Here is a 25527-nt window from a genome sequence, read left to right on the forward strand (position 1 = left end):
GAGACAGCTGATCAATGATTCTCTCTCATTGTTTTTCTCTCTCTCTCCCTTCCTCTCTGAAATCAATTAAAAAAAGATATATATATATATATATATATAAAAGAATTTGAGCCAAAACCGGTTTGGCTCAGTGGATAGAGCCTCAGCCTGCGGACTGAAAGGTCCCAGGTTCGATTCCGGTCAAGGGCACGTACATTGGTTGCGGGCACATCCCCAGTGGGAGGTGTGCAGGAGGCAGCTGATCAATGTTTCTCTCTCATCGATGTTTCTAGCTCTCTATCCCTCTCCCTTCCTCTCTATAAAAAAATCAATAAAAAATATATTAAAAAAAAAAAAAAAGAATTTGACCTCCAAGGTGTCCAGAGTTTCCTGAGGGAGACAGGAGGTGGAGGATGGGGCTTGGGGCGGTCCCTAGGAATGAGGAGCGGAGCCTTGTGCGGAGGGGCGGAGCCTTGTGCGGAGGGGCGGAGCCTTGTGCGGAGGGGCGGAGCCTTGTGCGGAGGGGCGGAGCCTTGTGCGGAGGGGCGGAGCCTTGTGCGGAGGGGCGGAGCCTTGTGCGGAGGGGCGGGGCCTTGTGCGGAGGGGCGGAGGGGCGGAGCCTAGGGCGGGGGCGGGGCTTAGGACGCCGGGCGCTCCCTGGGGCTGAGGAGCCGAGCCTGGGGCTGCCCCGCGGACAGCCCCGCCCCACGGGCTGCGGGAGTCGGAGAGGAGGACGAGCTGCACCAACCCGGCCCCGCCCCCGCCTGTCTGTGACTGTGGCGGTCGCTGTCGATAAAGTTGTTGTTCTGCCAACATGGCGGCGCCCATGCAGACTGGCCGGGTCGTGTTCGCCTAAGGTGGGAACCGAGGCATAAGGAGCCACACAGGCCAGAACCTGTGAGCAGGTAAACCCCTGAGCGGGGCCAGCGGGGCCAGCGGGACAAGAGACGAGGCCCGATATCCTCTCCCCGGACCGGGAGGTTCCGATATGCTGGGAGCAGGAAGGGAAGGTGCAGGCTGGGTTAGGTGGTCTCGGAGCCGTGCCATTTCCGAACTGGAGAAGTCTCCGAGATCCGCTGGGAAAGTGTCTGAGATCTGGGTCTTCAGGCTCTCCCCGCCGACAGCTCTGGACCCTTCCCCTGAAAAGCGCACGTGTGCACAGGGGTTTGTACTCCCGTTCCGCTCCCGCCGCTCCCCTGCCCCAGTTGGTCCCTGGATCTTTGCTCCCTGGGCTGGGGGTTTGGACTCGGTGAAAAGCCATCCAGTGCCTCTCTGGCCCACAGGTCATTGCCTCAGTATGTCCGGGCTCGAAGGGCCTCAGCGATCATTTGGGTTTAAACCCTCATCTTAAGGAGAAGCTGAGGTTCCAGACACGAAATACTTTGCCTGAGGTCATACAGGAAATTAGTAGTTGCAAAAGCCGAGATCTACCTTATTAGTAGCAGTATTTTTGTTTGGTTTCCAAACTTGGTCCATTAAGATTCATTTCCCCAGGTGCATGCTCACACACCTTCTTTTGGATGCACCCAAATGCCTTCACATGCTTCTCCTGTGTGTTCTGTTGCTTTGCCTGTCTTCTAGGTTTCTCTGTCCATACACGGTTGTCAATTTGGGCCCAGTTCTCAGGCCCTCCCTCCAAGGGAACATGCCACTACCCCCACCATTCTCATAAAACTGAACTTTAAGCCCCAAGTGAGGCTGGGAGGATCACGGAATATGGTGGAAGAAGAGACAAGATTCCAGACATCTGGGTAAAGAACTGGATAAGACAGAGGTGAGGAAGAAAGGTGCCATGCTGATCATAAATGCAACACACAGGCCACACCTTTCACACTTATCCTGTGGGCATAGTCCTCTAATAAAACGGCTGCTCCTGGTCAGGAAGAGGCAATGCCCATCAGGGCTTTGGTGCCGAGTGGCAGAGAGCAGGGCCTGGGAAGTAAAGGAAGGGAACTTGGCTGAGCTCCAGAAAGTTCTATAAGAAACCATAGCCCTGCTGGGCTGGTGTTGCTCAGTGGTTGAGCATCGACCTATGAACCAGGAAGTCCTGGTTCGATTCCAAGTCAGGGCACATGGCCGGGTTGTGGGTTCAATCCCCAGTGTGGGGTGTGCAGGAGGCAGCCAATCAATGATTCTCATCTTGATGTTTCTATCTCTTTCTCCCTCTTCCTTCCTCTCTGAAATCAATAAAAATATATTTTTTAAAAAAGAAGAGAAACAAAGTATTAAAAAAAAAATCATAGCTCTAAGTATATACTATGTGCTGAGTCTTGAGGACCCTGTAACACAAAGGGTCTGAACTTTTCTTTGAGTCTTGACACATTTTCCCTTATTGCTCCCAGAGAGATAGAATCAATTTACATACCCACCAGCACTGTATACAAATGCAGATTTATTGATTTCAGAGAGGAAGGGAGAGGGAGAGAGAGAGAGAAACATCAGTGATGAGAGAGAATCATTGATCAGCTGCCTCCTGTTCGCCCCACACAGGGGATCGAGCCCACAACCCAGGCATGTGCCCTGACTGGGAATTGAGCTGTGACCTCCTGGTTCATAGGTCAATGCTCAACCACTGAGCCACGCACATTTCTTTTTTCCTGCAAAAAGCTTTATTGTTTCATTTGGTCCAATGCATGGGAGAGGGCTTTAGGGTGCTTAAAAGAATGGCTAGTAGTTTTGGTAAGAGGCTCAGATAAGCCGAAGCCGGTTTGGCTCAGTGGATAGAGCGTCGGTCTGTGGACTGGGGGGGTCCCAGGTTCGATTCCGGTCAAGGGCATGTACATTGGTTGCGGGCACATCCCCGGTGGCGGGTGTGCAGGAGGCAGCTGGTCGATGTTTCTCTCTCATCGATGTTTCTAGCTCTCTATCCCTCTCCCTTCCTCTCTGTAAAAAATCAATAAAATATATTTAAAAAAAAAGAAAAAAAGAGGCTCAGATAAAAGCCAGACACCAGGAGCTGCAGAAGGGCCTCTCAAAGGCCTCTGGGCTCCAAAGGCTCCTAGTTGTGCTTGAGGGTGAGCCCTTCATACTTGAGGGTGAGCCTTTCGAAGAGATTCTCGCCAGCCCAGCCTGGGGGCCGGCCAGCCTTCTGATGTTAGTCAGGTGTCGCCCATCTTCTTGATGAGTTGCACCTCCTCATCCAGGAAGTGATTCTCCAGGAAGTCACAGAGATGAGGGTCTGCGCAGGTAGAACCCAGGGCCTGCAGCTCCACAAGGGCCTGCTTCAGGTTCCTCTCAAGGCCATGGTGGCTTCCATGGCGTCCTGGGTTTTGCCCACTCATCTTGGGAGGCTTCAGCACGTCCTGGAAGAGAATGCGGCCACTGTGCTGGTTTTGCGCTCTCGTGCTTCTTTTCCGCCAACTCTGGGAAGAAGTGGCCCACGCCCTTGAGAGCCACATCGCCCTCGAGAGCCACATCGCCCTCGAGAGCTACTTCGTCAGGGTTAAAATAGAAGCCCAGAGAGAGGTGGGTGCGGAGGCCCGCAGATGCAGGTTGGCCAGGCCGTTGACCACAGCCTCCACCTCGGTGGAATAATTCTGATGAATTTGGGAGCTCATGGTTGTTCGGCAATAAGGAGTTAAGGTAGGGAAAAACCCGGTGTGTTGGCTGGTTCCGGAGGTGGTTCTGAAGTTGGTGACTGGATGAGGCGCAGGAGGGTGGCAGGAGGCTGGAAGAAGGGCCATCCCCGGGTCTGTTCCGTCCAAACACTGTCGATCCGGGCCCGCCGAGGCCACTGCCTACGCACATTTCTTTTGGTTTAACAGGTTTTTGCCAACCTGATAAGCAAAATATTTCATTGTTGTTTTAATTTGCATTTTTGATTAGTTGTAAAGTTGATCTTTTTCATATATTTATTAGCCATTTGTATTTACTCTTCTCTTTTTTCCTCTACTCATTTTTAAAATTAGGTTTTTAATATTTCTCTTCTCATATGTGAACTCTATAGATTAGGATAAGCTTTTTTTGTTGCAGTTTTTGTAGTTTCCTCTGAGCTTATTTTTTGCTTTCTTCTTTTGTCAATGGTGTTTTTGATATACAGATATTTTAGATTTTAAGAGAGATTATTAATATTTTTCTTTCTGAATTCTTCCATTGCTTTATTCTTGGGACAGAACATCCTGCACCTTGTAAAGAATTACTAAGTACTCATCCACAGAGTGGGGTAAAGGTAGGTTTACAGTTGTGAGTATGAGACACAGTTTTTTTCTTATTTCTTATTTCTTAATTATTACTTTCCATACGAACAACTGTAACCCTATATTTTACCTACCCTTTATGTTTTTGTCTTGTTTTATGATATTTTTAAAAAAATTCTTCAATTTGCCGAAACCGGTTTGGCTCAGTGGATAGAGTGTCGGTCTGCGGACTGAAAGGTCCCGGGTTCGATTCCGGTCAAGGGCATGTGCATTGGTTGCGGGCACATCCCCGGTGGGGGGTGTGCAGGAGGCGGCTGGTCGATGTTTCTTTCTCATCGATGTTTCTAGCTCTCTGTCCCTCTCCCTTCCTCCCTGCAAAAAATCAATAAAATATATTAACACTCAGCACTTCCATATTTAAAAAAAAAAATTCTTCAATTTATATGGGATTTACTGTAGTTTATGCTGGAGGTTTCCCACCATTCCTTGAATAATCTGTCACTTTGTAATCTACTTGTTCTTTTTTCTTTATGAACTTTAAGTTCTTATACCTAGATCGGATTCAGGATTCTCTAGTCTATCGGTTTGTGTAAAGGAAAGGTTATTAGAGGTTATTAGTGAACCAGGTATTATGTAAATGTTTTTAGGAAGCTTGTTTGTAAGTGCATTGTTTGTAATTTGGTTCATAGAATAAGTGAGTTGTAGAGACAGGATTAGAATTTTAAGTGGAAGACTGACCTTCGTATTGCTCCCATTGGTGGGCTGTTTGCATTCTTTGCTGTTTCATTTGTCACAATGGCTAACCATCATTAAAAGCAAAAGCTTGCGGGGCTACAGTTTGAGTCAGTTTGTATTTTTATAATTTGCTCCTTGCCATTGTTTCTGTTTGAGAGGCTAGTCCATTGTGTTCTTAGGGAATGCAGCCTAGGAGAGAGATGGCAGGCATCTCTCTGTATGCCCTCTGTTAAACTGGCATTCTTTGGTTTGCAAAGATATGGAAATGCTGACTTAGCAAGCGAACCATAAAATCCATGAATCCTGTAGGTAGTTCTAATCATGTAGACACCCAACCCCTAAAAATCAATGCAATTGCCTTAGTTGTACAAAGTGTCTATATATTAGGTTGGTCATATGGAATTGATGATATTCTACTGATTTCACATAGTTCACTATTACATCTATAGCCACATCTCACTTTAAAATAGGCAAGCCCAATGGATAGGGAGTTGTTGTTGTTTTTTAGTCTGTTTCTGATTTCACCCTCAAAGAAGTGAGATGTGTTAAATACAGTGAGAACTGGTATGTCAGGAACCTTGGCAGACCAACTTGTAAAATGCCAACACTGTGATGCCATTTAACGTGAGTGTGAAATTCGCTTTTATAAGCCTGCAATGAACCCTGTTGGCAACATCCGTGTACCTCTGTGAAATGGGGCCAATCCTAGTAGATATGGGAAACATTCCGAGAGAACCAAAGAACACTTAGCTTAGAGTGTCTCTTCCTCCCTCCCTCCCTCCCTCCCTCCCTCTCTCTCTCTCTCTCTCTCTCTCTCTCTTTCTTTCTCTCTCTCTCTTTCTTCCTTTCTTTCTTTCTTTCTTTCTTTCTTTCTTTCTTTCTTTCTTTCTTCTTTCTTGGTTTTGAAAGATCTGTTATGAAAATACTGTAGCACTTCTCAAATGCTGTTATGCAAGAAGGGAGAAAGTTTATCCTATCTAATAAAAGAGTGATATGCAAATTAACCAGCACTCCACCACACCCACAAGCCACGCCCATCAGCCAATCAGGAGCAAGTATGCAAATTAACCCCAATCAAGATGGCTGCGGCCACTGAGCGAGCAGGAGGCTTAGGTTTCCCCAGCAATGGAGGAAGCCAAGATTTCCGCACACCTTGGTGGGCTCAGGCCTCCACTCAAGACTACAAAGTTTCAATTATAGAAGATAAATAAATCCCAACAAAAATGGCGGCAGCCACGGAGCTGGAGAGAGCAGGAGGCTTGAGTTGCCCCCAGCAATGGAGGAAGCCAAGCTTTCTGCACACCCTGGCGGGCCCAGGCCTCCGCTCAAAGCTACAAAGTTTCAATTATAGAAGATAAATAAATCCCAACAAAAATGGCTGCAGCCATGTAGCGAGCAGGAGGCTTGACTCCACTCCAGGCTACAAAGTTACAATTATAGAAGATAAATAAATCCCAGATACCAGGGCCTCCGCTTGGGTCACCGAGGTGCATGGCCGGCCTGCTAACCACCACAGGCCCCTCACCCAGGCTGCCCAACGCCCCAAGGGAACCCCCACCCTGATCCGGGACACCCTTCAGGGCAAACCAACTGGCCCCTACCCATGCACCAGGACTCTAGCCTATCTAATACAAGAGTAATATGCAAATTGACTGTCACTCCAACACACAAGATGGCTGCCTCTATGTGGTCAAAGATCCTACCCCCATGTGGACACAAGATGGCCATCAGGGGAGGGCAGTTGGGAGGGACCAGGCCTGCAAGGGAGGGCAGTTGTGGGCAATCAGGCCAGCAGGGGAGGGCAGTTGGGAGGGACCAGGCCCGCAAGGGAGGGCAGTTGGGGGTGATCAAGCCTGCAGGGGAGGGCAATTAGGGGTGACTAGGCCGGCAGAGGAGGGAAGTTGGGGGTGACCGGTCCTGCAGGGAAGGGCAGTTGGGGGGGCGACCCAGGCCTGCAGGGGAGAGCAGTTTGGGGGGACCAGGCCTGCGTAGGAGGGCAGTTAGGAGCAGACAGGCTGGCAGGGGAGCAGTTAGGCATCAATCAGGCTGGCAGGGGAGTGGTTAGGGGGTGATCAGGCTGGCAGGCAGAAGCGGTTAGGGGCAATCAGGAAGGCAGGCAGGTGAGCAGTTGGGAGCCAGCAGTCCTCGATTGTGAGAGGGATGTCCAACTGCCCATTGGGATTGGGCCTAAACGGGCAGTCGGACATCCCCCGAGGGGTCCCAGATTGGAGAGGGTGCAGGCTGGGCTGAGGGACACCCCCTCCCGTGCACGAATTTTGTGCACCGGGCCTCTAGTTTATTCATAAATCTTAAATATATGATGCACTGTCACCTCAACCTTTTGAGTCGTGATAAAACATGAAACATCTTCCATGAGTTCATTTCTGGAATTCAGCTTTGGAGAAAAGCATTTAAACGTTTCAGTTGAATTTTGAATCGCAGCTGGATGTTCTGATGGGCCCCCACCTATGGGTTGGATTCCAGAAAAACCACTGTTACACATATTGTATATTGTTTGTTGGTTTCTTATCTCCTTTTCTCTGCCAGTGTGTAAGGGCCAGGACAGAGGGGACTTTGTGTTTATTCACAGCTGTGTCCCCAGTGCCTAGAGCTGTGTGGCACTCAATGCAGATTTGGTAAATGAATGAAGAACTAAGTGAATAAGCAGTCTTCTAAATAGTGGTTATTTCCTGGCTTAGCCTACCGAGTATCTTGAACTCATAATATATTTGAGAAATGCTTATAATCGCTCAGAGTCTCTGGTCCTCCTTGAAGGCCTGTGTTCAGATCTCTTCCGATATTTGAGCCTAAGGCCAAGCTAAGCTATGCTTGGAGCTCTTCTGAATCCTGGGTGATGGGAAGTGAAGCCTGCTGGGCAGACCCTGGGCTGGCCTACAGAGAAGGGAGGGAGGGCTCTGCCGCCTCCCACGCAGTGTGTGAGGCTGTGGGAGGAGCTGGCCCAGGCAGTGGTCTCCATTTGTCTCTGGGGGGGGTTTGTATCTTTGATGTTCGGGAGCACCAACCACCTTTATATTTTCCATTGAAAAGTTTGTGCTTAAAAATAAATTAATTAATTAATTTAAAAGACGTTTGTGCTTAGCCTGGCCAGTGTGGCTCAGTGCTTGAGCATGGACCCATGAACCAGGAGGTGGCGGTTCGATTCCCGGTCAGGGCACATGCCCATGTTTTGGGCTCCATCCCCAGTAGGGGGCGTGCAGGAGGCAACCAATCAATGATTCTCTCATCATTGATGTTTCTATCTCTCGCTCCCTCTCCCTTCCTCTCTCTGAAATCAATAAAAAATGTATTTTAAAAAAAATTTGTGCTTGGCTCAATTGAACTTCTAAAGCATTCTTTTCAGGGAGAGAAATCATCAGAAGAATAAGAGGAAAGCCTGTGAGGGGCCAAGGAGCCCTGGGCTGTGCTGAGTGGAAGGCCAGGCTCAGGAGGGGGTTCCAGGCGGCTCACCAGTGTGCTTTTTCCCCTCTTTCAGGGCCTCCCACCTTCTGAAGAATGGCTTCTGCTTGGCAGAGACTGGGTTTCTATGTCTCTCTTCTGAAAAGGCAGCTAAATTGTGGGCCAGATGTCATCATTTGGGGAAGGAGAGTCATTCCAGGATGTAAAAGAGGAATTTACAGTGCCACGGGCCAGTGGACGAAAGAGTATACGCTGCAGACAAGAAAGGACGTTGAGAAATGGTGGCATTCACGGATAAAAGAACAGGCCTCCAAAATTTCTGAAGCTGATGTGAGTATCCTGGGAGATTCTGAAAGGGTAGAGAAGAGGGGTTAAGGGCTTGGACTCTGAGGTTAGACTCCCCGGTTCAAACAAGTTATTTAGTACTAGAGGCACAGTGCACGAAATTTGTGCACTGGGGTAGGGTGGAGTCCCTCAACCCGGCCTGTGCCCTCTTGCAGTCCGGGACCTCTTGATTCTTTTTTTTAGTGGTTTTTTTTTTTTTTTGTATTTTATTGATTTTTCACAGAGAGGAAGGGAGAGGGATAGAGAGCTAGAAACATCGATGAGAGAGAGACATCGACCAGCTTCCTCCTGCATACCCCCCACCGGGGGATGTGAGCGCAACCTATGTACATGCCCTTGACCGGAATCGAACCTGGGACCTTCCAGTCCACAGACCGACGCTCTATCCACTGAGCCAAACCGGTTTCAGCTTGCTTCTTTAAAAAAAAAAAAAAATTTATTGATTTTTACAGAGAGGAAGGGAGAGGGATAGAGAGTTAGAAACATCGATCAGACGCCTCCTGCACAACTCCTACTGGGGATGTGCCCGCAACCAAGGTACATGCCCTTGACCGGAATCAAACCTGGGACCCTTGAGTCCGCAGGCTGACGCTCTATCCACTGAGCCAAACCGGTCAGGGTGGGACCTCTCGCTTCTTACCACCTGCCTGCTTGCTGCTCTTTACCGCTTGGCTCGCTGCTCCTTAGCACTGCCGTGGAGGTGGAATAGGCTTCCACCACCACTGCTGCGCTCTACAGCAAGCCTGGCTTCTGGCTGAGCTGCGCTCCCCCCGGTGAGAGTGCACTAACCACCAGGGGGCAGTTCCTGCATGGAGCATCTGCCCCCTGGTGGTCAGTGTGCATCATAGCGACTGGTCATTCTGGTCATTCCGCCGTAAAGCTTGCTTAGGCTTTTATTATATAGACTAGAGGCCCAGTGCATGATTGAATCATGCACGTGTAGGGTCCCCTACACGCTTTCGCTTTTCGCGGTGGAGCTGGGTGCCGGAGCAGACAGGCACCCAGCTCCCACGCTTTTGATGGTCCGCAGCCGCTGAGGGGGGCTACCCTGCTGTTGAGAGGCGCAGGGGGCGGGAGTCCCGCCCCCTGCGCCTCTCAACAGCCGCTGAGGGGGGCTGCCGCGGACACCTGGCTACCCTGCCGTTGAGAAGCGCAGCTGGGTGTCCGCGGCAGGCCCCCTCAGTGGCCGCGGATCTGGCTGTTGAGAGGCACAGGGGGCGGGAGTCCCGCCCCCTGCGCCTCTCAACAGCAGGGTAGCCCCCCTCAGTGGCAGCGGATCCGTGCCTCTCAATGGCCGGATAGGCCACCCCAAGTCCCGCCCCCCAGCCTCCCGCCGCCCAATCGTGGGCGTAGCGGAGTGATGGTAATTTACATGTTACTCTATTATTAGATAGGATGTGACCTTGAACCAAATGACTGAATCTCTCTGTGCTTCAGTTTTCTTATCTAAAGTGGACAGTGATAGCAACAGTGCCCGCTGCTCCCTGGGACACTTGTGAGGGTAGATGTAATGAGACAAGGCTAGTGCTCAGAAGAGATTCAGTGTGGTGCGTGTGCACGCAGGTGCATGAAGACAGCACCACACCAGGCATTCTGGAGCAGCATTTACTGGAAACTCATCAAGACAGGAGCCATAGCAGGCGCCAGGTTCTTCCTGGTCCGTTGCAGAGTGGGGCAGCACACAGGGTTCTGGCAGGGTCAGATATGAGACTCCAGAAGTGGCACCTGGGCCCCTCAGCCGAGGAACTTTAAAGCTATATATTCTGAGAAGTACCTTGCCCTCCCCCGGCATGGCCTTGGCCTCCAACCCTGTTCTGTCACCTCAACATCATGGTTTGGGAGGTACCAGCCCTTCCCTGGTTTGATCTGGGGCTGGGGTCTAACCTGGCATTAGCAGCTGTATGAGTTAGTGGACCCTGGGCTTCTGGTCCGAATGCACCAGTCCAGGCTCTACCTGAATTAACTGTCTCAAGTGCTTGGCTGTATCCGTATCCGTGCAGCGCTCTGCTGGAGGCTGGCTGCTTCTCTGGGAGGCCAGCCTGCTGGGTACCAGGCTCGGATGTGTTAGCCATGACCTCTGGTGAGAAAGTCTGACATTGAGAAAGGCATAGCATGTAACAAGTGAAATGACAAAAAGGAAGGCTTGAAGGTAATGTGTAAATGTGCAATGCAAGCCTAACGCTTACTCATTAGGAAGTGACAAGTCTTCCTGGCAACATGATCAGACTAATCTAACTTAATATATTTTGGAAACTAACCTAAGGGAGCAGTTTAATTCGTTTTTCAAAAAAATATATTTTTCTTTATTTCAGAGAGGAAAGGAGAGGGAGAGAGGGATAGAAACATCAATGATGAGAGAGAATCATTGATCGGCTGCTTCCTACACGCCCCACACTGGGGATCGAGCCTGCAACCTGGGCATGTGCTGCTCTGACCAGGAATCAAAACAATGACTTCCTGGTTCATAGGTCGATGCTCAACCACTGGGCCACACCGGCTGGGCAGGGTGCAGTTTAATTCTAAATAAGGAGCTTAAACTTCCATGTTTTGCTTTTGGTTTAGATTATAATTTAGTGACTTTCAAACATTTTGAAGTTGTAGCTTACTGATTTTGTGACATCTCATTCTTAAGCATATGTTTTTTAAAAAAGTAAGTGGATCAAAATAAACTATTCTATATAATAAATGGCTAATATGCAAATTGTCCCCTCAACCGGAAGTTCGACCAGGCGACGGGGCCGGCTGGGCAACCACCCGTGGCCCCTCGCCCTGGCTGGACCAGCCCCATCTACCCGGCCGGACCCCACACATGCACGAATTCATGCCCCGGACCTCTAGTGTTTCAATAATTGGGTAAATAGCTTTGGAGATATTGTGGATGGGCCCTGGCACTCTGTCGGGTTTGAGGGGGGGATGGTGTAGTGGAGAGAGCACCTGGCGAGGGTCTGGAGCCTTGCAGTAAAGGACTGGCTCTGCCCCAGAATTCGTGCGAACTTGGCAGCATCATGAACCTCCTTGATCCTCACGTTATTTATCTCACAGAATTGTTTTGAAAATCAAATGGGGAAATGTGGCTGAACACATTTTACAAACTGAAGTGTGTGTAAATGAAAGGTACAAGGGGAGAGAAATGTGTGGTGCGTCTTGTCAGGAACTGAAAATACTGCTGGATGCTGGTGGATTCGGAAGCATTTATCATGGACCACACTGTAGCAGGAGATACAGTTGAAACCCACCCAAATGATTTTCTAGAAGTTGAATATTTTGCCATCATCATCCTAATTATCATCATCCTAAAAAGAACTTCCATTTAATAAGCATATTACTGTGTGTCAGGCACCATCTGTCCATTTATTTTCTCATTTAATCCTGAAATAACCCTGAGGGAGGTATTAGCCTCATCTTGGGGATAAGAAAACTGAGGCTCGGAGGGAGGTTTGGCAGTTTGTCCAGATGCACAACTCACCGGTGGCAGAGCCAGGATTCAGACCCAGTCATCTTTTTAAAAAATATATATTTTTATTGATTTCTGAGAGGAAGAGAGATAGAAACATCAAAGATGAGTGAGAATCATTGATCGGCTGCTGCTTCCTGCACACCCCACACTGGGGATCGTGCCCAGAACCGGGCATGTGCCCTGACTGGGAATCGCATGGTGACTTCTTGGTTCATAGGTCAATGCTCAACCACTGAGCCATGCCAACCGGGCCCAAGGATATTTTTTCCATTGATTTCTAGAAAGAGTGGAAGAGAGGGAGGAGGGGGAGAGAGAGACACACACACACACACATTGATTGGCTGCCTCCAACATGCTTCCCTCCTGGGCTGGGGAACCTGTAACTGAGGTACATGCCCTTGACCGGGAATCAAACCTGAGACCACCCCTCGATCCAAGGTCCGATGCTCTAACCACGGAGCTCACCTTTGATTTACAGATTGTAAACTGAGCCCAGAAAGACAAAGGAATTTGCCTAAGGTCTCACAGCCAGTGGCAAAGCTGGGACCAGAACTAGGGCTCCAGGTTCCTGTTGAGTGCTCCTTCTCTCTGCCATCCTCCCTTCCTCCCAGCTCGGAGCCAGGTCTATAAAGAGACAGAAATGATCTGTCTCCTGACGTGAGAAGCTGGCAAAAAGAATAGGACCTATTTATAAAGACCGTCCTTTTCTTACTGCTTAAAATCTTAATTTCCTTTAAAGGTTTAAATTCTTAACTTTTATATAATTATGAAAATTTCCCTTTCAATTACATTCCTGCTTGGTTATAACATAAACTCCCATAATTCCTTCTCTTCTTTCCACCCACAGACGCTAGAATGCATTTCATTGTGACAGAGGAAAATGACTTAATTCACACAGAAAGCAAAAGGCAGGGCAGGCAGGAAGCTGAATACCTTTTCTGCAATAAAAATATTCATGAATATTAAAAGCTTTTGCTAGCAGTACTTTTCTATATATCTTCTATAAACTCAGTTTTGGTGTTTGGCTTAGCTACTATATAATGAATTACTCGACTTTACATAAATTTAAGCTTTGTTAAACAAACATACAAAAAGGAGATGCTAATGAAGAAGTTATATGTGGAAAATGTTTGGGGCAAGATTGATTGTTAAATAAACATAATATAAAATATATTACTATAATAAAAACAAGGTGATTATAATAAAAGAAAAACAGGTTTAATGTAAAAACTTTACCATGAAAAACGAGAAATATTTTATAGCAAGGGTTTTCTTGTGTGTTTTTTTTGGGTCCCAAGAACTTGGGCCCAGCCAGTGTGGTTCAGTGGTTGCGTGTCGACCTATGAACCAGAAGGTCACAGTTTGATTCCCGGTCAGGGCACAAGCCCAGGTTGCAGGCTCGATCCCCAGTGTGGGGCATGCAGGAGGCAGCTGATCAGTGATTCTCTCTCATCATTGATGTTTCTATCTCTCCCTCTCCCTTCCTCTGAAGTCAATAAAAATATATTTTTTAAAAAAAGAAAGAAAGAACTCTTTAACAGCTCTTTAACACATTCCCTAAAAATGAGTAGGGAGGATAGTTTGCTTATTTCCTGAGGTCTTGTTCCTCCTTTGAGAGCCTTGTTTACAAGCTGAGAGGATTATCTGTCACTTGTCTTCTTAAAGACGTTAATTCTTTTTAAAAAATATATATACTTAATTGATTTTTTACAGAGAAGAAGGGAGAGGGATAGAGATTTAGAAATATAGGTGAGAGAGAAACATCGATCAGCTGCCTCCTGCACACCTCCTACTGGGGATGTGCCTGCAACCAAGGTACATGCTCTTGACCTGGATCGAACCTGGGACCTTTCAGTCTGAGCCAAACCAGTTAGGGCAAAGACGGTAATTCTGGAGTCTCCACTGATTCCTGAACCTCCGGTCCTCACCCACGTTCCTGAGGTTTTCCTAAGAGCTATGGATCCACAGTTTCCAATTAAAGAACGCTATCATTGTGCTGCTTCCCACCCATCTGTTTACAGCAACAGCATTTCAAGATGGTTTTCTAGTCTGTGTAGTCTAGTTCCAGACTCCTTAATCCCCTTTTCTTCCTTCAGGCATCTTGACTTGACTGCCTGTCGGTCATTTCTGGAGGAGGGGCACGCTAGTCTATTTTGCCATGTGCCGGCGGCTCTGTTAAAAGTTTAACTTCGTTGCTGAAAGGAAGTTTAAAGCAAGGGGTCAGATGAGATTGGAAAGAATCTGATTTCTGGTTTCTTCTACTCCCCTGGTTACAGTTGGCTGTGTCAACGATCAGGCATGCACATACTAGCAAAAAATGCAAATCCTGTTCCCCCCACATGATCACAAAGGAATGGTTATGAATATTCTGTTTTGCATTTGTTTTCATTAGTTTGTGGGAAGCAAAGCCTTAGAAGACTCTAGTAGAGCTCTAGGAAGGGAGTAAAGACAGAAAGGGAAAGACAGAAGGCAGAAGTGAAAGGGAAAGACAGAAGGCAGAAGTGAAAGGGAAAGACAGAAGGCAGAAGAAATGGTGTAATATCAGATGGTCCCACCCCTTAGTGACTAAGCAGAGGCAGTTATTGTCTTCCTTCGTAGGAGCTCCTCTGCCCCTTGGGAGGATGTAAGGCTGGGCGGGGGCAGCGTGCCAGCGCCTGGACAGGATTGGTGGACTTTGCTGGGAAAATGCCCAGTTTGCTAAGCGTTCTACAGAGGCCAGTTATCAGCCTTTCGGAGCACAAAGGCCCACAAACATCCAATAGTTATTAATTCTGCCGGGGGATTAGCGGGGGAGATGATCAAACCCAGTCACTGCCCTTGAACAACAGGCCCCAATAAGGAATCAGTTACATGCCTACCACCTTTCCTTTGGAGCCTTATCCCCTCATGTGCACCGACTTGTGCCAACACTCACCATTTTACGGATGGAAGAACTAAGGTGCCGAAGTCAGCGTCCCCAGGAGGACTTCCTGCCCTGTGTTCATTCTGTCAGGATGCGCGTCCAGTTCTCTGTGTTTGTCATGGTGAAGCTGCCTCTTGGGAAGCTGGAGAGTTAGTTACACAGCCCTGGCCTGAGGCCGCCTGCAGATCACCCCGGGAAGCCACAGCCTTCTCCCTTCACTGGCTAAGATTTTCCCACTCTCTTCCCATTTCAACGTTTTCTGTGAAAAGAATGAGCTCCCAACACAGTGAGAAACCCAGGACCCAAACTGGTGCCTTAGGCTACTGGTCTTACTGCTAACCCACGTCTGAGTGCAGCTCAGGATTGCGGAAGGGCTCCGTGCTTAGAGATGTCACATCCGGGATTCACTAGAGCTTCATTTGGAAAAACACAGTTTGCTGAGATCTAGATAGAAGCCGTCTTAAAGAGAAGCTTTTAAAAGAGAGAGAGAGAGAGAGAAAAAAAAGATTAAAACTATAGATGAGTAATTAGCATTTTGAGGGTGTTCGGCATCATTTTGGACATTCTTGAGCTCAAACCAGGGCTTTGAATTTGGGTTTTTGACATTTTTGTCCACTTCTATTATGGGAACAGTGTTTTCAAAAGGACACGTTTTACAGTGTTAAACAATTACCCTGAGGAAAGTGCCCACTGTTATGTGCAGGCAGGTTCCCTGTAAATGCTTAATAATACTCATCATTTTCCTTCCTTCTTTCCTAGAAATCGAAGCCCAAGTTTTATGTGCTCTCCATGTTCCCCTACCCATCGGGCAAGCTGCACATGGGCCACGTGCGTGTGTACACCATCAGCGACACCATCGCCCGGTTCCAGAGGATGAGAGGGATGCAGGTAAGGGCAGTGCTGCCGGACAGCCCGTGCCCGCCTCCCTCAGAGCAGTGAGAATGTTGAAACGTGTGTTCAGGGCAAATGCAGAAAACCACTCAGTTAAGATGAGGTTCGCTTTGAAGATAAACATGACAACCTCAGTGTTTCCTTTATGAACTGGAAGTTATTATAATAAAGCATCTAGATTAGTTGGGTATTAGGTGTGCTAAGGATGGAGATGGGGTGGAGGTGGAGTGGGGTAGCCACAAATGTGGGTAACACGTGATACCGCCCCAGGAAGGAGTTCACCGTCTGGTGGGGTGAAACACATACTGGAATAAGTTTTTGTAAGGAAAAGACATTTGGGGAGTAACAGCTCTGCAGGAGTTGGGAGGGGCTCCACTAAAGAGGGACCATCTGACATAGATCTGGGGGATGCGGTGAAATTTGCCGGGAGAGCGGAGGAGGAGGAAGAAACTTGTTGGCTGATGTGGGCCAGTCCCCTTCTCACCACTGCCAGGCAGCCCAGAGCCTGCTCTTTGCTCTTTGCTGACATGAGGTGGGAATAATCGTAGCACCTTCTTTAACTACTTACAGGGAGGCGGGATGGACAAAGGGCTGCGAGCAAGGACCTCTGAACCAGATGGCCAGGACTCGAAGGCCAGCTCTTATCACTTCCTAGCTATGGGCCTTTGACGAGTCATTGAATTAACTTCTCTGAGACCTCGTGTTCTCTCATTTGTAAAGTGGAGATCACCTAGTACCTGCCCCTTGGCCTGGTGCAAGGATTCAAAGAGGGTGGCAGTGAAGCACCTGGCATATACCTGGCACGTGGTGGTAACAGTAAACATTGTACTGCCTGTGGCGGCTGGAATCGGCTCACACCAGCGCCCGAGAGCCCGCTGTGCATCTCTGCCCCATCTTGTGTTTATTACAGTAACCGGCTCCCCCACTGGCTGTGATGAACCGGTCGGGGCCTGAACAAATGCTGTCCGCCGCCCCCCAGTCCTTCGTAAAGATTTTCTTTTAGAAAGATGAGTGCATCCCTGTCACAGTTGGTTTGGAAATTTATGCCGAACTGACATTGGCAGCAAGAAGTATTCCTAAAAAGGAAGTCAAGTTACAACGCCTCTTTGTCACCGGAAGAGTTAATAACGTCATCCTGTCCAACGCAGAGATTTGTGTCCTGCTTGAAGCCGGCCACAGGTGTTTGTCTCCCTGGTTTATGCCAGATGCCGTCTCCCCCAGACACCGCTCTCCATCTTCCTGCTGTGTTTATTAGAAAGAGGCGGTGTGGAATGAATTGGCCCTTTGCCTGAAGAATAACTCTTTATTTAACTGTGATTCTTCAACTAGATTTTTTTTTTTTACTTACACAAGTTATTTTAAACAGTTAGCAAATGCAGGCAAATTGTTGAAGATTAAGCTTCTAGAGCAAAACTGAACATTTATGGTAAAGAAAGGGAAGCCCGTTAGCAGGTAGGTGGTTGGTGTAGGGGAGGGTGTAGGTGGGACTCTGATTCCTTGGCTGCAGGAGACATTACAGAGAAAGCTCCGTCAGGGCCCCAGGCCTAGAGGTCCCAGGACCCAGGTAGGCAGCTCAGGCCCAGAAGACAAAACAGAGGCCCAAGGTCAGGCTGGCTCAGGAGTTGGACACCCAGGTTTGAACCCCGTCCTCCCACTTTCCAGCTGAGTGACCCTGCACAAGTCATTTAATGTCTCGGAATCCCACTTTCCTCGTCTTTGCAACAGGGATAACAGTAGTTCCTCCCTCAGGGGGTTGTTGTGCAGGTTAAATGAGTTAGGGCATGTGTCTGGCACATAATAATCCCTTAATAGGTGGCAGCTGTGATTATTATTTATCCGGACCTGGTTTACTCTGGGGAGTCATTCATCTCCATGGAATAACTGAATCCCCGTTCTCTGCTGTCTGGAGCGCGCTGCATGAAGTTGCCTTCTGAAGAGCATCTTAACTGCACATCATTGCCTGCAACCTGTGTTATCCTACGGCTGGGTCGGTGCCTGAAACCACTGTTTGTCATGTGGTTTACGGTGTCTTAGTCTGTGTGATCAGCAGGTGCCTAAGGTTCTCTTTGTTCTTCCATTTCAGATGATAAGCTCTCTTTTGGGGGTATCCGCCAGGATTCCCTGAAATTAATTTCTTGTTAATTTTCAGAGCTCATATTTAAGTCAGATCATCCCAAATGTTACTGCCAGATTTGGTGAAAATATGTCCTGCCATTTTTAAGTGATATAGCAAAAGAGAAACAGAAATCTCAGTGTAAAAAAAATTGCCAACAGTGTGAAAGCTTGTTGAGTTTCCTGTTGTTTTAAAATCCTTCTTTCCCAATGTCAAGTCTAGTCCCAGAGAGAGAGAGAGAGAGAGAGAGAGAGAGAGAGAGAGAGCGCAGGATTGGTTTCAGGTCAAGTTCAATGATCCTCACGCTAAGGAGGGAAGGAATATCTAACCTAGAATAATTGGGTCTGACACGTGTATTGATTAATTCTTTCAATAAATAGTCATTAAATACCAGCTTTATTCTAAACACTGGGCTTTCTGCTGCATTAAATACAAACCTTTGAGCAACATGGGAATTAGGGGCTACCCCCACCTTCCCAGTGCAGTTGAAAATATTAGCATAGCTGTTAAGTCTCCCAAAACTAAACTACAATCATCCCTCGGTATTGTAGAGGATTGGTCCCAGGGCCCCCATCGATACTGAAATCCACAGATGCTCAAGTCCCTTGTATACATGCTGCGGAACAATGCCTAGTCAGCCCTCTGCATTGCAGTTGGTTTGAATCCATAGATGCAAAACCAGGAATATGGGGTGGGGGCTGACTATATATTTATTGAAAAAAAAGTCTTTGTATAAGTAGACCTTTGCAGTTCAAACCCACATTGTTCAGTGCTCAACTGTATTGGAGTCTTGGGTTCCAAATTAGTCAGTAGGCCCAAGGAAAATTCAGCAAGCTCTGCCTTTTTCTATAACTTGTTCATTTGTTGGTTGCTTTGCTTTGTTCTTAAATGGAGATTGTGAAACAATTCTCAGGCACACTAAGAACAGCATTATGGGAAGTAAAACATATGGGAGTGACAAGTCTGCTCTGTTCAGGGTCACCGGGGACCACCATCGGTGTGACTCTGTCCATGAAATGCCTTACCGTTCCCGCCTCCTGGAAACACTGTTCTCTTGGTGTGAGACCCCGCTCTCCAGGTCTCTCTGCTGCATCTTGGCTTCTTCCTCCCAGTGTACTCCACACGTTTTTCCTGCTCCACTTTGTCTTTGCATCTCTATCAAGGAGAGGACGTTCCCCCCCCCCCCCTTATTCCTAGTTTGCTGAGAATGTTTATCATGCTGGGTCTCCTCGTCCAATCGCTGTCTAAAGTGTTGGTGCCGATGAAAACTCCTGCCAGCAATGAATGACAGTGAATGACATTTCTCACTAACTTACATCCTTGCCATCACTTAGTAATGTTGGGCTTTTTAGTCTTGCTAATTTGGTATACAGCAAATGATACCATCTGATTGTGCTTTTAATTTCCATTTTCCTGGGTGCCGTCCTGGTGAAGCTGAGATATTTTCGTGTCTCTTTAAGTTTCCTCTTCTCTGATTGGCTTGTTCACGTTCTTTGCCACCTTGTGTGTCTTTTTTCTGTGGCTCCGTACGACTTCTTTGTATAGTCGGGATTTTTGATTCATCTCCCTTGCCTTTGAGCCGCCCAGACCACAGATTGTACTTGGAGATTGAGAATGGGCGAGAACGATGATTGGAAAGTTCAAGTTCGCTTTTACTTTGGTTTCTTCCTATAGTAGCAAGTAAGTCGTGCAAAGGAGAGTTGAGCCAAGAGTGTAACTGGTCACTGTGGTCCCTGTGCTCTTGTAGCTCCTGGAGATGTGCCCAAAAGCCAGGACCGCCACTGTTATTTATTTATTTATTTATTTATTTATTTATTTATTTACTAATCCTCATCTGAGAATATTTTCCCATTCATTTTTAGAGAGTGGAAAGGATGGGGAGAGACAGAGAGAAACATCGATGTGAGAGAGAAACGTCACTTGGTTGCCTCCTGCACATACCCCCACCAGGGCCAGGCATCAAGCCTGCACCTGAGGTACGTGCCCTTGACCGGAATCGAACCCAGGACCCTTTAGTCTGCAGGCCAACGCTCTATCCACTGAGCCAAATTGGCTAGGGCATCACTGTTCCTTTGGGGAAACTGAAGTCACAAACAGCTGGCCAGACTGTGGACACACAAGTAGATCACATGTGGCCTTGACAAGTGGAAGCTCGGGGGCTTGAGGGTGACGAATCGGTCAGGAATCAGGGGCTTTAGTCAACAGCAGTGGCTGACCGCCTCCCACCTCAGACTGGTTGCAAAGTTCCTGTGAGATAATCAATGAGAAAACCCTTTAAAAACACCAATGCAGTTTTCCGTGTAACCCAATTAATAGGAGCACCAATAAGGAGGTGCTGAGGGTTGGATGTGGAGCAGGGGCTGCTCTCAGCCAGAGATCAATCACCCTCATCCGGGAATCGGAAAGGAGGGCTGCTCCGCCGTCCGGCTCCATAAACCCGCAGTGTCTGAGGACACATTTACAGCTCAGCCCCATATGGTGATTTTGTTGTGTTTTCATCTGTTGTATGCACAGATGGTTGGAAAATAAAATTACCCTCCTCCCACCTCGGCTGGTCTCCCCAGCACCTTCTGGGCCAGATTAAAGCATCGGGTGATTAGCATCAACATGCCAAGTCTCCCTCACAGACTTGGGCTAATTGGTCTCAGGCAGAAAGCCTCCGGGCGCTGCCCCAGTCCAGTTTTCTGTTCCGGCCTTTATGCTGTTCCCCGAGGAAGAGGAAAGACATGGAGGTGTCTGGCAGCTGCGTGATCACGACGTAGTCACCTGCGAATATCAGGAAGTGAGGGGAGGTCTTAGCATGTGAACCATAATATAGACTGAGTGGCCAGATTATTATGATCTCTGAACGCATAATAATCTGGCCACTCAGTGTATATCCTATATAATAAAAGGCTAATATGCAAATTGTCCCCTCCCCGTGGCCAGGCTGGCCAGACCCCACCCATGCACAAATTTATGCACCGGGCTAACACACACACACACACACACACACACACACACCCCGAGTGGCCAGATTATTATGTGTTCAGAGATCATAGATCATAATAATCTGGCCACTCAGTGTGTGTTTCATCAGTTTCCAATTTGCCCCTCAGCACACAACTTGGCCCTGAGTTTTCAAATGTGCACATCTCTGCAGCGGCTGGAAGTGGAGAGTAGGAGTTTATCCTCTCAGATGCAATTTGAGGGAGAGAATGAATTGCTGGTCCAGGGTCTTGACTGGGAACTGGCCGATCTTGGCCTATCACATCCCTCACATCCTCAGGGGAGGTCTCCTGCTTGAGCCTCCGTGCTGTCACTCCGATGTTTTTTGCCCTGAAGTATTGGCTCGAATTTGATCCCCAATCTATGATCGTGGTGGGTTATTACACTTGCTAAACAAAAGGAAATAATTGTGTTTCGCATTTCTTAGAAATAAACGATTGCACCTACTCCAGAGAAACCGTGGCACTCTCTGAAAATAGCAGTGTTTTGAGAAGCAGTAACCATGGTTGCTGTCAATTAGAAGCCGAGTTGGTTTCAGATCTCAAGTGTTGTTTTACGATGACAGGGAGAGAAGGCCGATCACTCCTAGGAAACCCGTTGCCTCTTTCGTGGTTACGGTTGTGCTCCTCTCTCCATTGGGAACCAGCCGACCGGCTGCCCTAGCTTCAGGTCTCCCTCCAAAGTCTTCGTAACTCGACTCCTCTGATCATACTTCCTGTGTTGGAGGAAGAACTGTACCTTTTAAAAAATATATTTATTGATTTCAGAGAGAGGAGGGGAAAGAGATAGAAACACCAATGCTGAGAGAGAAACACCCATCGGCTGCCTCCTGCATGCCCCCTACAGGGATCGAGCCTGCAACATGGGCATGTGCCCTGACCGGGAATCGAACCCTTATCTACTGGTTCATGGGCCTATGCTCAACCACTGAGCCACTCTGACCGGGCAAGAACTGTACCTTTGATTGTTCTTTTTTTTTTCCTTTTGAAAGAAAAGTATTTTAAAATTGAACATAAAATTCCATATTCCCCCTTGAAAATACATATGCATGTATAAGGCTGCAGTCTCCTTTGGCCTCTCCCTGCCTCACCAGGCCCTTCTGGGCAGTAATCCCTGATGCTTTCCAGTCCATCCCCCGAGAGCCTTGTCTTACGTTGTCATATGTAGCTGTGCTGTCTCCCGTGTCCCTTCTCCTGGCCACCTTGCTGTCCATCCTGCCCGACAACCCTGAGATGCTGGTGGCTCTGCCTGGAGGGAGGCAGGAGGGTGAGCCGTGATCATGTGACTGTGTCCACACCAGAGGCTGGCCTAGACCCGCTCCCAGGCCTCCTCTCCTGGCCAGCTCTGGTCTGACCGGCCAGGGCTCTGGTCCCTGTGTTTGCCCTTCATCAGTAACTGGTCCCGATTCCTCTTTGATGTCTCCAGTCCTGGGAGATTGTGCAGTCCTGCTGGTGTGCCTGTGCTGGTCCTTGGCCCGTTTGCAGTCAGAGCCTCCCCTGCTTTGCTTTGAATGGCAGAAGGGCAGACCCCTTGAGGCCACGTTTTACCAGGCTCTGGTGGCAGCTGGCCTCTGGCTGGTTTCGGGCAATAAGGAATTCTGGCCAAAGGAGGGGCGGGAGGAAAGGAGAAGCCAGGGGATTGCTCTCTGGCCCGGGTAGTGCCTCCTTCATGAATCCAGTTCCGTCTGGGCAGACCTGCCTGTTTCAGCTGCTGCAGCCGACCTGGGCCTTTGAGCTCTGATAACTCTGCTTCCCCTTCCGGCCTTCCGGCCAGAGGCGGCGGCGGCAGCGTCCTGCTCTTCTCAACTTCTGCCTTGCTTTGCTGTCCGCTTGGCTTCTCACTCAATTTTGAATTCTTAGAGTATTTGTTAGAAGAAGAGCTAGAAATGATTTTTCATGCTCTGGAAGTTTGTTTTCTAGATTTGCTGATTTCAGCTGCTAGGACTTTTTCTTTTTTTTGGTTAATCCTCACCTGATGATATATTTTTTATTGCTTTTCAGAGAGAGTGGAAGGAAGGGAGGGAGGGAGGTAAAGAGAGAGAGAGAGAGAGAGAGAGAGAGAGAGAGAGAGAGAGAGAGAGAGACAGAGAGACCTCATCATCCTGGCCAACAACCCTGAGATGCAGTAATGAAAACACCGACGCAGAGTCACCTCCCATAGATGCCGTGGTGTGTAACCTGCTAAGTCCTCGGTATGTCAGAGGTAGCTGGCTGGCTTCCCAGAGCACATTTGGAATTCACCCAGGAGGAAGGGACAGGCATGTTAGCAGAAGAGAATGCCTGCTCATCATCCAGAGAGGACACTGATCTCGGTCTTCACCGTCCGCCATGCCTGACTCTTCCCTCCTGGCCCTAGGTCATCAACCCCATGGGGTGGGATGCGTTTGGACTGCCTGCCGAAAACGCCGCCATCGAGAGGAATCTGCATCCAGACAGTTGGACGCAAAGGTGCGTTTTACAGACATTCAAACACCCGTGTACGTGGATTCCCACAGTTCGTATGTTAAGGTTTTTTTCTCTTCAGTGGATTTTATACTAAATGCCTGGCTTAACTCCGTGCAGAATACAGACATACAGGGTGGGGCAAGAGTGGGTTTACAGTTGTGTGGAAAATAATACAATAATTAATAATTAGTAATACAAGAGAAAACTCTGTGTTTCGCACATTACTTTTGCCCGCCCCATGTGGATGGGCCAGGAGTGCCCTTGGCAAAGGGGTTGCCCACCTGAGTGGCCAGGGGAAGGGCCCGTCCCAGGGCCAAAGACCTTTGTGGTTTCTAGTAGATCCTGTCTGAGTCCAAAGAGTCAGTATCTTCCAATATGCTGGCATTTTCATGGATTCTTAGTGATATATATATATATTTAAATATATTTTATTGATTTTTTTACAGAGAGGAAGGGAGAGGGATAGAGAGCCAGAAACATCGATGAGAGAGAAACATCAATCAGCTGCCTCCTGCACACCCCACAGTGGGGATGTGCCTGTAACCAAGGTACATGCCCTTGACCGGAATCGAACCTGGGACCCTTCAGTCCCCAGGCTGGTGCTCTATTCACTGAGCCAAACCGGTTAGGGCACTTAGTGATATTTTGGGGGCCAAGGCAAAACGACACTTAGAGCCCTTTGCAATAAATCTAGGCTTTTCCCTTTCCCTTCCCATTCTCAAAGGATAGTTTGTTTTCGGCTTTCCCCCTCTCTGAACCCAAACCTTCTTCCCTCTATTTCACAGCAACATTAAGTCCATGAGGAAGCAGCTTGACCGCCTGGGCCTGTGTTTCAGCTGGGACAGGGTAAGTCGGCCCTCTTACGGAAGGTCTGTGTGTATTTATTTTTTAAATATGTTTTTATTGATTTCAGAGAGGAAGGGAGAGGGAGAGAAACATCAATGATGAGAGAGAATCATCGATTGGCTGCCTCCGGGCACGTGCCCTGAGTGGGAATCGAACCATGGCCTGGTTCATGGGTCGACGCTCAACCACTGAGCCATGCCGGCTGGGCCGAACCATGGCCTGGTTCATGGGTCGACGCTCAACCACTGAGCCACGCCGGCTGGGCTGGAAGGTCTTCGTTGTACTGAAGGTCCCGATTGCATGGGGACCATGACAGTTGCTTCACATGCTGCCTCTTTGGGTTGGGAGAAGGGAAGGGAGGGAGGCAGAGCAGGTCTCCACAAATGAAAAAGTATCCCCAGTGGATAATTTGTCTGCAAACAAGTCATTTTCTGTGAGATTAAGCTAAGAGTGTTAACTTCCTATTTAAGCTTCACAGCCGGCTGGGGTTGTATGGGTGACAGCTTTGCGCAGGGATTTCTGCTGTTCTCAGCGATAGTTGAACACGACTGTTGGAATCGATGTGGAAGTGATTAAATATCCACCCGTCTGGTCCTTTTAGGTGATTAGGTGTTAAGTTGATTTATTTACCTTTTGTTCCAAGTTTGGAATTGAGGTTTACAAGAACCTGTTATGATTCTGTCACAAATAAATTGTCGAGTCACAGGAAGTTGCCAAGATAGTACAGAGACATGTACCCTTCCCCAACTTCCCCTAGTGATAACGTTTTATATAACTTCAGACTAATATCAAAACCAAGACATCGACACTGTGCAGTACTGTTAACTGAAGTGCAAACCTTGCTCAGATTTCACCAGGTCTTTTATGTAAGCATTGTGTACGTGTGTACGTGTGTATTTAGTAGTAGTCGTTCTACGTGATTTAATCACATGTATACATTTGATGGAGAAGTCTGAGGCCAGCCCCACTTGTTTCTTTGTAATACAGTGATCTTTCTACTGCCTTGTGGATACTTTTCTAAAAATCTATTTCCATTGATTTCAAAGAGGAAGGGAGAGGGAGTGAGAGATAAAATCATCAATGATGAGAGAGAATCATTGATCGGCTGCCTCCTGCACACCCCACACTGGGGATCGAGCTCGCAACCCGGGCATGTGCCCTGACCGGGAATCGAACCACGACCTCCTGGTCGAAACTCAACCACTGAGCCACGCCGGCCAGGCTGCCATGTTGATATTTGTTGGATTTTTTCTTTCTCTGCCCTCTGCCCTTGA

The 25527-nt window shown here is 48.2% G+C and overlaps 1 protein-coding gene across 2 annotated transcripts in view; it reads left to right on the forward strand.

The window, feature by feature from the left end:
- Nucleotides 1–680: 680 nt before the first annotated feature.
- The window catches only part of LARS2 (leucyl-tRNA synthetase 2, mitochondrial), a 108118-nt gene continuing 83271 nt past the window's right edge, over nucleotides 681–25527 (forward strand). Inside the window, exons 1-6 of one of the 2 annotated variants that reach the window (XM_079795256.1) lie at nucleotides 681–884; nucleotides 1561–1753; nucleotides 8344–8597; nucleotides 15731–15859; nucleotides 23319–23410; nucleotides 24193–24253. In XM_079795256.1, the coding sequence (XP_079651382.1) occupies nucleotides 8364–8597; nucleotides 15731–15859; nucleotides 23319–23410; nucleotides 24193–24253 (516 nt within the window). In that variant the 5' untranslated portion in view covers nucleotides 681–884; nucleotides 1561–1753; nucleotides 8344–8363. The remainder of the gene's footprint in view (nucleotides 885–1560; nucleotides 1754–8343; nucleotides 8598–15730; nucleotides 15860–23318; nucleotides 23411–24192; nucleotides 24254–25527) is intronic. The other variant, XM_079795257.1, reaches the window with a different exon arrangement.

The sequence above is a fragment of the Cnephaeus nilssonii genome (assembly GCF_951640355.1).
Source record: "Cnephaeus nilssonii genome assembly, chromosome: 17".
NCBI classification, from domain to species: Eukaryota; Metazoa; Chordata; class Mammalia; order Chiroptera; family Vespertilionidae; genus Cnephaeus; species Cnephaeus nilssonii.